Source organism: Malaclemys terrapin, chromosome 5 (assembly GCF_027887155.1).
Source record: "Malaclemys terrapin pileata isolate rMalTer1 chromosome 5, rMalTer1.hap1, whole genome shotgun sequence".
Taxonomy (NCBI): Eukaryota; Metazoa; Chordata; order Testudines; family Emydidae; genus Malaclemys; species Malaclemys terrapin.
The window spans coordinates 27564775-27580527 of NC_071509.1; the positions used below are offsets into that span (position 1 = coordinate 27564775).

Sequence of the window (15753 nt, forward strand, 5' to 3'; positions counted from 1 at the left end):
AGATCTAAAATTTTTGCATATCTTTGGAAAAAATAGCCATTTAATTGAATTTAATAGAAAGAAGAGCTCTAACAGCCACAAAATTGCCTAAAACAAATGACAATTTCTGTGCAAAAATCTTCAGAAAAATGCTTACCCAAGTCACATCTTTATTCTTTGAACATGTATCTTCTACTAATGTATAGATTTATATTTTTAATTCTAATCTAAACATGTATTTATTGAGACTAAAAGTAGTGAAATCTCCATCATTCTGATTTGAGAAGCATATTGTAGCAAAGTATTCTGTCAATATACAAACAGGTCAAAAAATTATTTGTTTTCTTCCCAAGACCTCTGACCTCACCAGCTATGGAGTTTGAAAAATAACTTCACTATCCAGGCCTGACTGTATACAGAAGATTTTAATGATGAATCACATGAAAACTCAGGTGGGTTTTACAACTGAAAACTGAGTAATGATACCTTACATTCAACTTTGGATAATCTCACATTATTTTCCAGAAATGAAACAGAACCAGGCATTTTGTTGGTTTAACTCTTATACTTTATCTGGCTCTCATCATATATAGATTTCACTGATCAGTCACACACTTGCAATCCACTTTTAATATGCTTTAAAAACAAAGACACATAGTCCAGCATTTTCCCATTCTTAATTCCGAATATAGCAAAACAGAAGCACAAGTGGAACATTCATTGACAAATGTACAGGTTTGGCTGTAGACAGTTTAATATACCAAAATAGAAAAAACAGTGAAAAACTGTCACCATATTACATTCTATCCTTTGATCATTGAAGTTATAGCACCATAAGAAGGGGGAAAATGTTGCTACGCAATACTTGAGAACAATTCAAAACCACCCTTGGGGTTGGAGATGAGGGAGTTATGCAAATCTTGGGTGTTCCCAGAAACCAAGCTTGAATATACTATAACCACATCCTCTAGGCAGTGATTGGAATGTTTGAACTAATTCTCTGATGCTGACATTTTCACTCTGTATTGCTCTTACAGAAAGATTTGGAGCAAATCAACAGGTGTCTAACTGCACCTCCACAGCTCCCCATCCTACAAGCCCAGAAGGCCCTAAACTCAGCAGAACTGATGTGATTCAGCTCTGAGGAGACAGGACATGGGGGTAGGGGGGGGGTACACAAAGGGATTTGCACTCCTTATGTGCCATGGAGACTTTTCTCTGATGCCTCTCTCTGCAGCAGCAGATGTGTGCACGTCTAGGTTGTGGCAAGAGAGGGGCCAATAGAGCCCTATGTCACGGCACCTTCACATAGAGAGGATGTAGGAGCCCTAGTTGCTAGTACTATAAAAGCCCCTTAGTTGTGAAGGGAGCTTCCACCTGATCCCTCTCTGATTCTGTCCAAGCTTCATTTACGCATGCTTTGTATGCATGGCAGGAGAAGGGTGAACACATTTGGGTCTTAAAAAGGTGCTGAAAGAACCTGCATAGCCAAGCTCAAAATGAGAGTGCTAGCAGTTGTATTTAATTATTTAAGGGTTAAACCTTGCTTCAGAAGTTCAGTAAAACTGATATCAGGATGCCAACACAGTGTTAATTTATCAAATGTCAACATTATCAACGATTAATGCCTATCAAGTGCTTAGAAGATGAGCAGCACAAAGTATTAATTTTAATAATTAAGAGCCTAATTATGACAACCTAACTCAAGTGGAGTAGTACCTTACTCTGAGAGCAACCCCAACTTGTGATCTAAAGTACCCCTCAAGTTGAGTAAAAGGGCTTGATTCTCCCACCAGATATCTATCAGCCAGAGAAGGAAGGCCTCTGTGCTTGAACTGGGATTTTAAATGTTAGTATTGTTCACCAACCCAGCAGCACAGGGTTTGGTGGTTTTTTTTGTTTTGTTTTGTGTTTTGTTTTTTAAACCCATGTAGCAAAAAACAAAATAAACCCAAGAAATAAAGACAAATAAAATCATACACAGGCTGCACACAAAAGCTATGCAGCTTCAAGTACTTTCTTTAAGGAAACATATCTGTGTAGTTTTTCCCCCCTAAAGATTTGATTAGCCCTAACATATGATTCTTCAACAGCATAATCCTGATTCATTATGTTTTTGCTGCTAAAGAAAAGTGTAGTCTGATTCTCCATGGCATTACCCCAATTATACATTGGAGTAACTCCACTGATGTCAGTAGCTACCCAGTGTATAACCTGGTATCCATTCTTTCCTATTACCCAGCAATGAAATTGCTCTGTTGGGTAATTAAGTTCTAGAAATGGTTAATGTGTAGTATGTATACAAATCACAGTAAATCGCATTTAGAGAAATAAGGTGGGTGAGGTAATATCTTTTATTGAATCAATTTCTATTGGTGAGAGACAAGTTTTTGAGTTTACACAGAGCTCTTCTTCAAGTCTGGGAAATGTGCTCAGTGTTACAGCTAAATACAAGGTGGAACAGATTGTTTAGCATAAGTAGTTAACACCTATTTCAAGTTTCAGAGTAGCAGCCATGTTAGTCTGTATCCGCAAAAAGAACAGGAGTACTTGTGGCACCTTAGAGACTAACAAAATAAATTTGTTAGTCTCTAAGGTGCCGCAAGTACTCCTGTTCTTTTTACCTATTTCAAGGGCTCATTCAAGTGAAGTATCCAGTTAACATGTCTTCAGTCATGAGGGGGGGGGGAGGAACTGAGGGGGGACTATAGATTATTGATTTCCCCCCTCCCCCCTTTCTTTCCTTCTCCTATAACTGGACAGGTGGTAACTGGCCACCTCACCTTGAATAGTCCCTTGGAATATATGTTAATTACTTATGCTAAACAATCTGTTCCACCTTGTATTTAGCAGTGACACTCTAGGTATGTCTACATTGCAATCAGACACCTGCGGCTGGTGTGTGCCATCTGATTCCGGCTCATGGGGCTTGGACTAAGAGGCTGTTTAATTGCGATGTAGATGTTTGAGCTCAGGTTGCAGTCCGAGCTCTGGGACCCTCTCACCTCACAGGGCCCTAGAGACCAGGCTCCAGCCTGAGGCCAAACGTCTACACTGCAATTAACCAGCCCCATAGCCTGAGCCCAAGTTAGCTACCATGGACCAACTGCAGTGCCCTCTGAGTACATTGCCCAGACCTGCAGACAGACTCTGTGTAAATTGGAAAGGTCGTTTCTCTCTCCCCGCAACAGAAGTTGGTCTAATAAAAGCCATTACCTCACTCACCTTGTCTCTCAAATATACTGGATCCAAAATGGCTAAAACAACACAGCATATGGTATAGATTATTTGGCAACAACAACTTATTTTAGGTTATGATTAAAAACGTATTAGGTTAAAACCTGAAAAAAACAAAGCAAACATCCAAGAACAATTTTTTAAAAATAAAATATACACATAAAATTTACAATTTTAGCATTGTGCAAAATAGCCCATAGAGAAACATGGCTCACCCTCAAAGATTGCACATACTCACTGGGGACTTATCCCCAGGACTGCTAAGTACTTTGGATTTATATAAAAATAATATAAAATGATGGGATTTATTATCTTATTCAGAAAGTGCTTATCCCTATAGTACCTAGGTACTTAAGGAATTCAAGGAAAACAATTGAAAAATATTAAAGTGAGCCATTACTTGCCTAAAAAACACTAAGAATCAGGAAGAGTAAACATCACAAACCAGAAACCCCTGCTATTTTTCTGTCATGAAATTAAATGGACATTGGGTAACATTTTTAAAAGCACCTAAAAGACTAGGAGCCTAAGCCCTATTTTCAAAACTGATGTAGGCACTTCAGAGCGTTAGTCCCATAGGCCTTCAGTGAGACTTTGGCTCCTAAATCACTTTTGAAAATAGAACTTGTGCTTTTAAAAAAATGTTACTAGTGTTAAAGTCTGGACAGCTCAATATTTGATTATTGTTTCTTCTACTGTACCTATCTCCCCAGAGCCCACTATTCAGAATATGAATTCAGAATATGAATTCAGAATATGTGGAGTTTGTTTTCAGAACAAATGCTTCACTGTTATTTGCTTTAAACAATAGAAATGCAGTGCAAGCAATCCAGCGCTCTTGCCAGTATTTGTGGGATGGAGGGAGAAAGCACATCAGTAATTATGGAAATAAATTGCAGTTTCCATCTTCTGGATACAGTGGGAGCAAGGGAGGCTCTTAGGAGGAACAACAGCTAAAATTAAAAATGAAGATGGAAAAGATACCATGATAGTGTCCCTTTCATGTTGCAGTACAATTTTAATAGCATGTTGGGAAAAGCTGAGAAATAAAACTTGCCTCTCCTTCTCTTCACAGCCACTGACTCGCACCCAATCTCTGCCACGAGCATATAGGTCCACCCATGCAAGCTGGCATGCAGCTGCTGCTTTTAGCTGAATGCTGATCAGCCAGTCCTTGCTCAGGATCCCTCCACCCAGTTCCCATTGCTAATCCAGAGTCCCTCTCCTAGTCCTGATCCCATCCCCCTCCAGCCATCTGATGATCCTCTCCACAGGTTTCCTGGAAACTCTGGGTCTTGTTCCCATCAGATGTCTGTCTCTCACATATCCGCTTCCCCCCAGAACCTTCCCAGCTGCCACTGATTTACCCTATGCCTATATTCCCCTGAGTTTAAAAAAAAAACAAAAAACAACCACATACACAGGGGTATTAATAACACAAATATGGAACTGCTAGAATTATCACATGCTTTCCAAATCAGCAGAGCATATGGGTTTTTTTTCCATAAAAAGAACACTGAATTCTTAGAATATACTGTTTTTAGTTTCACCATTCTCCAGTGTCGAAGAGAAGTTATGTTCTTGTTCTTCACTTGGTTTAGTTTCTGATGAAAACTGGCTCATCTCCCGCCCTTCTAAAGTCACTTTATTCCTTTTGGCAAATGCCTGGCTGATTTCATTAATGGTCTTATTTTTTGTTTCGGGCAGGACAAAAAACAGGTAAGTAGCTCCAGCAAGGCAGACGACAGCAAACACCAGGAAACAAAATGTCTGCAGTCCAGCCTGTGAACAGAAAACAAATGAAACCAGCATTACAAATACTAGAGAGGCAAGAATCTTATGAATAAAAGTAATGCTTGGGAATTGTTTGAAAAACAGTACATTAAACATACAGAACAGCAGCCTGGGTGAATTGCATTTATATTGGGAGACCTGGAGCAATTTTTTTATAAAGTACAATAAGAGGCAGCATTAATTGCACACCAGCAGAACAAGTCATTACAAGTTTAAACATGCTATTTTTTTCAGTTACTTCATGAGGAAAGGAGGGTATAACGAGGTTCCTCCAATCTTCTCCAGGGCTCTTACTTAGGGGCTAGATCAGGACCTCAGAGGATCACAGGGTTGCAATCGAGGTGCTCCTGAGGCATGTTGCACTCTAAAGTTGCAGAGTCACTCACATGACTTTAATGGGACCTGAGGTTGCTCACCACCTCTGAAAATCAGGCCAGTTACTTAGGTGCCTAAATATGGATTTAAACATCTAGGTTTGAAGATGCTGGCAAATATTTTTAGTAGCACCCCATTGTACTTAGGTTAGCACAATATTAAGGATCTGTCACAGCCCTCAGGGAGCTGAATTAAAGTTTTGAGATAATAAAGCCAAACAGATTTTTTTCCCCCTGTTTCTAAAGTTATAGGAGTATATTATATAGGAAAAGATGTTACAATAAGATCTACTTTCCTCATTTCAAGGAGTAACAAAGATCAATGATCTGAAATACAATCCAAATTTACATGCTTCAGATTTTACTGTTGCAAATGCTCTACTGTACCAAAAAAAGTGATCAATAGTTTATCATGAAAACTCTAGTCAGATTGTAGGACTTGCATATTATCAAAATGACAGATAACTATACTGCTGTTTATTACATGACCTTTGTTAGATTACCCAAGTTTTTATAACACAATTTTTCAAAATGTTCTGTAGTATTTGAGTCACAATATTGCAAGGTACAGTTTCTTTAAACTGGGAACACAGACTGACATTCTGGCCCCATTGAAACTGCCATTGACTTCAGTGGGGCCAGGATATCAACTGGAGTTTTGAAACATCTCCCTTCTCTGTTTTTATGTAACTTCATACACTCAAAAAAGATGTGTATGGTACCCAGAACAAATCTGTGACTTATTTTTATTCGCAGGACAAAATTTAGAACTAAGCATTGGATGCAGACCTAATAAAAGAATAGCTTTGCAGATTTTCCATGACATCTGACATGCGATCATGAGTAAAGAATACAAGGGGAACTAGACATTACTTACACACACACTTTTCTAAGACAGAGGTTGCTAGAAGGCAAGTTGTATAGAAGATAAACAAAGACTGCTTGAAGCAGGGGGACTGGCTCCTCAATCTCCCACCTCCCCGATTGATACCCTAGTTGCCAGACTTCAGAGTCATTCTCACTCTCCCTGGCCTAGTGATGTATTTAGTCACATAGAACAGCTTCAACAGGAGAAATAGAGGGAACCCCACCTCAGAATATCCCGTAGTTCAGTAGTTAGAACACTCTCCCAAGAGGATTTGAACAGGGAGCTCCCACCTTTCTCCTCTGCTGAGAGGGTGGAAATAAAGTCTTCCACATCCCAGGTGAGTGCTCTAATCACTAGACTAAAAGTTGTAAGGTGGGCACCTCCTTCAGCTGTTTTGTGGGGAGTGAGGTAGGTGCCTAACTCATTCTCAATACAGTTGACTTAGACGCCTAAGCCAAGTGACTCCAGGAGGGGGTTCCAGATCACAGGCAGAGAGAGACAGACTTCTCTGCAAACTTGGTCTTAGGTGCCTATCTCCTTCAGAGGGGTGGGGCTTAGCATGCACCCATCTTGTCAGCGTCTCCCATTGGCTGCCTTGAGCAGCTCTCTGTCTAGCCTGCTGGCTTTTGTGGATCACATTATATGGTATCTATTCCTCCCCATTCATTGTATAGAGAGCCTAGCCTAACTAAGGCTCATGGATCACCGTGTGGTTCCAGTGATTCTTCTATGCACCTAAAAGTTAAGCATTGTGAAGCTCAGTGTCACTTTGCCTAAGTCTCATTTGTGTATCTGGGCCCAAGCCACTACCCTTTCCTCATTCAAATTCTGCTGAAAAACTCATCTCTGCTGTGAAGCCTACAAGAAGTGAGCTAAGATTTGTGTATATACACACACATACACATTTACAATTGCTCAATAAGTATACAAGAACTGATGAGAATTTCACACAATCTTTCCCCAACCTTATAGTATAGTCCTTCCCTCATTTGTTGCCCCACATCTACATTCTAGAATGCAAGCTCTTTGGGGAGTGGGGCATGTGTTTGTACTATGCCTAACACTATTTTACATGTCCCATTCAGTTACCATCACCTAAATAATGGGTGTCACAACTGATGCAAAACAAGACTCTCTCTGGTGAAGGCTAAGTCCAATACAAGAGATTTCTTACAATGTTATTTTTAATATTGTGGCTGAATTACCAATTTAGCTAGTCACAATGTTTCCATGGATAATTTATTATCTGGCCTTGCCCTTTTATTCATTTCTGTAACGCAAGGAAAGCTGGAAAGCACATCCTCTGATATACTGAATAAGGCCCCCTGAATACATCAGCAATTTTCTCTCCCAAAATAAATTAAATCCCAGCAGCCCAGTACTCCTGAAAACCCAGCAATAATAAGAGCATGTACACGTGCAATGGGGGGAAATGTTCTGGTAGGGAAGCAGATCTGGCTTTCAAGCTTATGAACAGACAGAAACAAATGGATTTAATAGTTATGAAAAATAACTTCACAATGTCTCCATAAGTTATCCTGTCAGATCGAGAATTGTAATTCTGAATTGGAGTTTTCAGCATTTGGAATCGTTTAATAAGGTTGCAGTTTTGTATTTGTCACAGCACCAGGTGGCCGGCAGATGCAGAATGAAGTAGGGGCTGTCTAGCATGGAAACCGGCATGACTAGAACAGGAATAAGGGCCAGCTGGAGCAGTGAGATGAAGCTACTGGCAATGAGAGAGCTTCCAGCCAGGTAGTAATGTGGAGTAGATTGGACAGGCTGCTTCTTTTAGGAGCCAGGATGACCTGGATGGGTCTTTGCCTGTGGATTGGTTGAACCCTGGTTGAATGGCATAGGGCCTATTACAAGACCTGCAGGTAATTGCCTTTGATGACTCATCACACTCTCTGGCTCAAGGATGATTCATCATGTTTAAGCAGGCTGGGTCTCAGAGGTAACTCAGGAATAGGCTGGCTCAGACTCCGAAGGATCACATAATTTACTCACCTGCCATCCTCTTTTAAATCTCTCCATAAAACATACCTTTGCCATTGTGGCTACAAACTAATAATGTGTTGCATTGATTAGGCTGGCAACCAAATACTTGTGACTCATTTATACAAATGCACCTCTTGCTACTGCTACCTTGTTCTCTGACCTTTATGCCTGCCTTTGTTTATTCACCTGTTGTGTCTTGTTTAAATCCTAGATTCTGAGCTCTCTGGGGAAGAGAGACTGGCTTTGTACTATTTGTTTGCACAAGGCCTAGTACAATGGCGCCTTGATCCCTGACTGGAAACATTTGGCATTTCTGCAGCAGTAATAATGAAGTGTACGATCCTTATGGTTACATTTAATCATAATGGTTCTTTAAAACTAGCTGATCCTTTATGAAACACGGGCTATATGAGAATAATAATGTATCTCTTATGTAATAACTTGGCATTAAAAAAATTCTTATTTAAACATCATGACAACAAAAACCATTAAAAGCTCCTCTGATACTGCTAGAAGCTATACTTAGCATATGATAATAGTATATCAAGAGGGAACTGAGTCCATTAAAGGGAGTTACACTACTCCTCTCAAGGATAAACCATTGCTAGACTCTGCACTTTCATGGAAAACATTTGGCAGAATATATTTTGCATACACCATTGTATAAAGCAGGGGTCAAATTCTGAAATCTTTATGTAGGAAAACTCCCAGTGGGGATGTCAGGACTTGGCCCTAACTTTGTTTAATTAATTTCAGAATTGCATCACATTGTTGACTCATATTCAATTTGTGGTCTACTATAAACCCCCCATCCCTTTCAGCAGTACGGCTGCCTTAGCCAGTTATTCCCCATTTTGTAAATTTACATTTGATTTTTTCCTTCTTAAGTGTAGTACTTTGTAATTGCCTTTATTGAACTTTATCTTTGTTGAATTCAGATAAGTTCTCCAATTTGTCAAGCTCATTTTGAATTCTAATGCTGTCCTCCAAAGTGCTAGCAACCACTCTCAGCTTGGCCTCATCTGCAAATTTATAAGTGGACTCTCCACTCCATTACCATTATCTAAGTCATTAATGAAAATATAGACATGTATCCGACCAAGGACTGACCTCTGTGGGACCTCACTAGATATGTCCGCAAACCACTGATAACTCTTTGTGTATGGTTTTCTAATCAGTTTTGCACCCATCTTAAAGTTATTTCATCTAGAACATTTCCCTAGTTTGTGTATGAAAATGTCCCATGGGACTGCATCAAAAGCCTTACTAAAAATCAAGATATATTATGGCTACAGCTTCCCTCCCCATTATCCGCTAAGTACTTACAAATTGATTGTTTAATAATTAGTTCTAGTATCTTTCCAGGTATCAAATTTAGGCTTTGATTCTCCAGGTCCTCTTTGTTCCCCTTTTTAAAAACAGGTACTGTGTTTGCCCTTCTCCAGTCCTCTGGGACCTCAACTGGCTTCAACCTTCTTGATGTAATATGTTTTTAGCTCTCCCTCCCCATTAAATAGAGGACCTACACTTTCCTCCTCCTCCTTTTTATAGAGCCTCTTCTTATTGCCTTTTATGTTCCTTGCTAGATGTCTTAGAGTTTGATTTTTTCCCTACATGTCTGTGCTATTCTTTGTGTCGCATAGTAAGGGACAACTAGATTTAGTCTGACCTCCTGTATATCACAAGGCACCAACATTGCCCAGCACCTGCACACTAAATCCAACAACCAAAATTAGACCACAGTATTTCAGTCCACAGGAGATTAGACTATTATCTGCCACAGGCAGAAAATAGGTGGGACTGAGGTACAATAGTGCATTTCCCTAATGGTAGGGAAATTGAGATATACTCAGATAATCCTGGCAATTTCCATACACCCATATGCTGCAGAGGAAGGCAACTGCCCTGCCACCCCAGCAACTGCCAATCTGAGCTGGGGGAAAATTCCTTCCTGACCCCACATCTGGTGATCAGTTAGACCTTGAGCATGTGAGCAAGAACCAGCCAGGCAAGCACCTGAGAGAGAGAATGCTTGTTGCCACCTCAGAGCCCTGACCCACAATGTCCCAACTGCAGCCGTGGCCATCTCTGATATTTCAGAGGCAGGAGATTAAAAAAAACCCACCCCTCCCAGAATACATTGGTGAAAAATAAAATCTCTTTGTGACCCCGGCCACTGGCTAGCTGAAACCTTGAACCATGAGCATGAGGAATATAAAACAAAGTGGAAGTGAGCTGTTGAGCCCTGCCTCCTACCATCACAAGCTGCCCCGTCATTGGTGCCAGAGGGAGGATACTGGTATTGATGGACCAATGCACTCTTTGGGCCTGGAAAATCATGGCAAATCTTATGTGACTGTTATGTGAAGCAAAAGATAAGATAATATATAGATAAAGTATGAGTAGATGGCTGCTACAGGAAAGATGTTGATAGATCAGACAAAGGATAATGGGCTGGGTCTTTATCCCGTTGAAATTACCTATATTCTCCTCTTATTTGTATGTGCATTTGTGGTGTTTATAGGAATGAATCCCACCTCTGTAATTTAATTTCCCTGATGTCTCTAATCTCCCTTCCTTGTATTGTATTTGTATCACTGGCTCCTTGCTAGATATGGCCCCATATCCAGGGAGTGCTGTTTAGCTGCAATTATTTAGGAGTCAAATCCCAAGATCTTTTGCTCAGTTAGACTTCAGTGGGAATTTGCGTGAGTAAAAAGTGAGCATGAGCCTCAGTTTGCCTCCTTGATTTCAATGAGAATCACAGATACTCAGCACTGCTCTGGATTTGGCCTCATAGATTTTACCCTATAGCTTTTTATTCACATGAATACTCTCACTGATTGATGTCAATAAAGTTTACATGCCTGAAAAAAGGTTTGTAGGAGTGGAGCAGGTTTAACAATAGGAGGGAGTGGCACAGAAGACCACCTTATGTACATTCTTCTACTTATTGAAAAAAAATTTTTTTGGGGAAAAAAGGAATATATCTTCATTTGATGTAATTATTTTAAACATTTAAAGCAGATACTGGCTTAAGTATATTCATCACACTGTGTTGAAAAAATTGAGTTCTTGTAAAAAAAATGTTCTCTCCAGTTGCAGAAAATCAAACTCCCTCCTTCCCCCGAAACCAAACTTTTTGGCTGAAAAACCCAACAAAACCAAAAAATTAATTTTTCAGGTTTAAAATTGAGAAAAGAAGACACTTTAAGGTGAAAAATTTAATTTGCTCAAAATTTTCAGCCAGCCCTATTGCTTGTTTCTGGAAGTCTGAAGATGATCTGTTTTCCTCTATATTTTCTGCAACTGACTAAGATCTGACTAAGAGCAGAAAAATGGAAATCTAGGGGACTCTGTTCATCATATAGGTAGGGTGGGCATTAAGGGGCCCATTCTGACTGCCCCGATCTTCAATTGAAGTGAACAGCAGTTGAGCACACTCAAATACCTCCGAGGATTAAGTCCAAGATGTGCTAAGTGGCGAAACAAGAATTAGATGCTGATTTGCAACTGTGTAATTTATATGCGTTTGGATGAAAATGCAGTGTACCTTCTCAACAGGATAAAAGATTCAAAAATGTTCCAAGCCTGTGTAGGGTTATTAGTGTGTGCACAGATAGAAAGTATAGGCATTACCTTTCCCCCACCCAATCAAATGCTAAAGACGCTGAGTACTGATTTTTGCCATTACCAAAAATCATTTCTTTCAAATTGCAGCATCCACCCACATGGAGCAAGTATTAGAGAGCTCATTTTCAAATCAAGAAAAGTTAAATGAGTTGAAAAAAAATCTAGTATTAAAATAAATGTTGCTATGATTCTTGTATGTGCTGAATCTGTTTAGATTAATAGGTTACATTCTGTAAGTACCATAGCCTGGAAAAATGTGAAATTAGTTGAGTACAGTCCCTTGCTGGATCATTTAATAATGTGTCAATTGATTCCTTATTCAGTCCATCTTGCTGTAGGGTTCAGTTGCTAAGTGGTGGTGTGATAATTGTAAAGAGGATAAAGCTACCGCTTGGCAGCAGGTATTCTCAGAAACAGATAGGAGAGTAAGTGAATGAATTCTCCTTGGAGAGGTGTTGAAGAAACCTGAGCTTTTGAAACAGTCATAACTATAATGGGAAAAGTAACAGCCCTCTTGTGTACAATACTATAAAATCCCTCCTGGCCAGAGACACCAAAATCCTTTTACCTGTAAAGGGTTAAGAAGCTCAGGTAACCTGGCTGACACCTGACCCAAAGGACCAATAAGGGGACAAGATACTTTCAAATCTTGGTGGGGGGGAAGGCTTTTGTTTGTGCCCTTTGTTTTGGGGGTTGTTCGCTCTTGGGACTAAGAGGGACCAGACATCAATCCATGCTCTCCAAATCTTCTGAACAAGTCTCTCATATTTCAAACTTGTAAGTAACAGCCAGGCAAGGCGTGTTAGGTTTATCTTTGTTTTCTCAACTTGTAAATGTTCCTTTTGCTAGAGTGTTTACCTCTGTTTGCTGTAACTTTGAACCTAAGGCTAGAGGGGGTTCCTCTGGGCTCTTTGAATCTGATTACTCTGTAAAGTTATTTTCCATCCTGATTTTAACCTTTCTTTCTTTAATTAAAAGCCTTCTTTTTAAGAACCTGATTGATTTTTCCTTGTTTTAAGATCCAAGGGGATTGGGTCGGTATTCACCAGGGAATTGGTGGAGGAGTCTCTCAAGGCTACCCAGAGAGGGAAAGGTTTTTTTGGGGGGGGGGGGGGAGACAGAGTTTCCCAAATAACTCATAAATCATTTGGGTGGTGGCAGCAAAAGCAAATCTAAACTGGTAGTTAAGCTTAGAGGTTTTCATGCAGGTCCCCACCTCTGTACCCTAAAGTTCAGAGTGGGGAGGGAACCTTGACACAGGCCTTTTAAAATCTTCTCATTTGGAAAAAGAAACTTTAATTATCTTGCTCTGTGATGTTGACCTGATGTTTTTTTACTGCATTGTGAGCCTTTTTGAGATTATTCTCTATGGAAATGTAATCCAAAACCAAACTAAGATGTATTTAGTATTTTTTTTATTTGTACCTGATCTGCCATCTCTAGAATAGCAGCAGTGTTTCATAATTATCTGATTACCCCATTACTTGTTTGGGGAATTTTACCTGCAGACTGTTGCCTTCTCTTCATTTTCTTAATCTGCTGTTAATTTACTGGGGCAAAATTAATGACATTTAATAAAGACCCCATGTACTCTGATATTTAAATTCACAGATTCCAAGGCCAAAACAGACCACTCTGATCATATAATCTGACCTCTTGTATAACATAGGCCTTAGAACTTTCCTGCTATGATTCCAAGAGCAACCCTTTTAGAAAAACATCCAATCTGGATTTTAAAATGGCCAGGGATGGAGAATCTATAATGACCCTTGGTAAATTGTTTCAATGGTTAATTATTCTCACTGTTAAAAATCTACAACTTATTTCTAGTCTGATTTTGTCTAGCTTAAACTTCCAGCCATTGGAATACATTATACCTTTCTCTGCTAAACTGAAGAGACCATTATCAAATATTTGTTCCCCATCTAGGTACTGATAAACTGATCAAGGTAGCCCTTAACCTTCTCCTTTTAAGCTAAATAGAATGCGCTTATTGAGTCTATCATTACTATATAAGTAAGGCTGCATGTCTGTCAGAGGTCACGGAAGTCACAGATTCCGTGACTTTCCGTGAATTTTGCATCGGCCAGTGTGGTGGGCAGCTCCTGGGCCAGCAGCAGCAGCAGCTTGGGTGTGAGAGGGGGCTCAGGCTGGGGTGCGGGACGGTGTTTACCTTGAGGGGGGCTCCCCGGAAGCAGCTGGCATGTACCTGCAGCTCCTCCTAGGCAGAGGGGTCAGGGGGCTTTGCGTGCTGCCTCTGCATGCAGGCACCACCCTGCAGCTCCCATTGGCTGTGGTTCCTGGCCAATGGGAGCTGCAGAGCGGGTGCTCATGATGGGGGCAGCGCTTGGAGCTGCAGGGACATGCCGGCAGCTTCTGGGAAAATGCACAGAGCCAGGTAGGGAGCCTACCAACCCCGGCAACCCTCCTACCCTGGCATGAACGTGGGTCCCAGGTCGCATGCCGCCACATTCTCCCCCCCCCGCCCCAGCACCAGTGGGGGTCCTGGGCTGCCACTCGCCAACCCGTCCCCACCACCAGCGGAGGTCCCAGGTCACGCGCCACTACCCACCCCATCCCCAGCACCAGCAGGGGTCCAGGGTTGCGTGCTGCTGCCTGTCCACCCCCCATCTCAGCATGGTCTCAGGCCACCCTCCCCAGCACCCCCGGCCCAAGTTTTAGTTAGGAGTATATAGTACAAGTAATGGACAGGTCACAGGTCGTGAATTTTTGTTTACTGCCTGTGATCTGTCCATGACTTTTACTAAAAATACCCATGACTAAAATGTAGCCTTACTTATAGGGCATGCTTTCTAATCCTTAATCATTCTTGTGGCTCGTCTCTGAATCCTCTCCAATTTATCAACAGCCTTCTTGAATTGTGGATATCTGAACTGGACACAGTATCCAGACGTAGTTGTACCAGTGCCAAATACAGGTGTAAAATAACCTCTCTACTCCTACTTCAGATTCCACAGTTTATGCATTCCCAGAATCACATTAGCTCTTTTAACCAGAGTGTCATACTGGAAGCTTATGTTCCTCTGATTATTCATCACAACCCCCAAGTCTTTTTCTTTTGCTTCCCACAAAGTCCCCCATCCTGTAAGTATGATCTTCATTCTTTATTCCTATGGGCATACATTTACAATTAGCCATATTAAAAATGTCTATTGCTTGCTTGAACCCAGCTTATCAACAGATCCAGATTGCTCTGTATTAGTAACCTGCCCTCTTCATTACTTACCGCTCCCCAAATTTTAGTGTCACCTGAAAACTTTATCAGTAATAATTTTAAGTTTTCATCCAAGTCATTGATACAAATGTTAAATAAGATAGGCCAAGAACTGATCCCCATGGGACCCAACTAGAAACATGATTCCCCATTTACAATTACATTTTGAGATTTATCTCCTCCTGTCCCTTTGCTTCCTTTATCGATTTTCTACAATTCCTAGCTTCTGGTTTTTATATTCATTATTATCTAACTTTCTTTTGTTTTTATTTATTTATATATAAATAAAAATAACTCCCTTTACCTCCCCTCTAAACCAAATTAGACTTTTAACCAATATGACCTCCTTCCTTGATTGTGAGTTTTGGGTGTTCTTAATCAATTTCCAATTTTCATTCTTATTTTTCTGATTAAATTCTGTAGCAAGGCCCTTTATTTTCTGAAAAATCCATTGGACTATATTAGACATTCTGCATCAGTTCCTGAATTAAATATGAAAGTGAATATCACCATCAATGGATTTTAGGTTACTCTGCTCCCTAAATTTGCAGTTTTCATTGTCACAGATTTTTGACATTGCATATCTGCATTTTAGAAATTGCCATGAGGGCAATTTAGAGGTTATGATAATT

The 15753-nt window shown here is 40.3% G+C and overlaps 1 protein-coding gene across 2 annotated transcripts in view; it reads right to left on the reverse strand.

Annotated features, from left to right (window-relative positions):
• Positions 1-385: 385 nt before the first annotated feature.
• The window catches only part of SLC2A9 (solute carrier family 2 member 9), a 163828-nt gene continuing 148460 nt past the window's right edge, over positions 386-15753 (reverse strand). For both annotated transcript variants that reach the window (XM_054029518.1, XM_054029516.1), the window contains exon 12: positions 386-4998. In XM_054029518.1, the coding sequence (XP_053885493.1) occupies positions 4741-4998 (258 nt within the window). In that variant the 3' untranslated portion in view covers positions 386-4740. The remainder of the gene's footprint in view (positions 4999-15753) is intronic.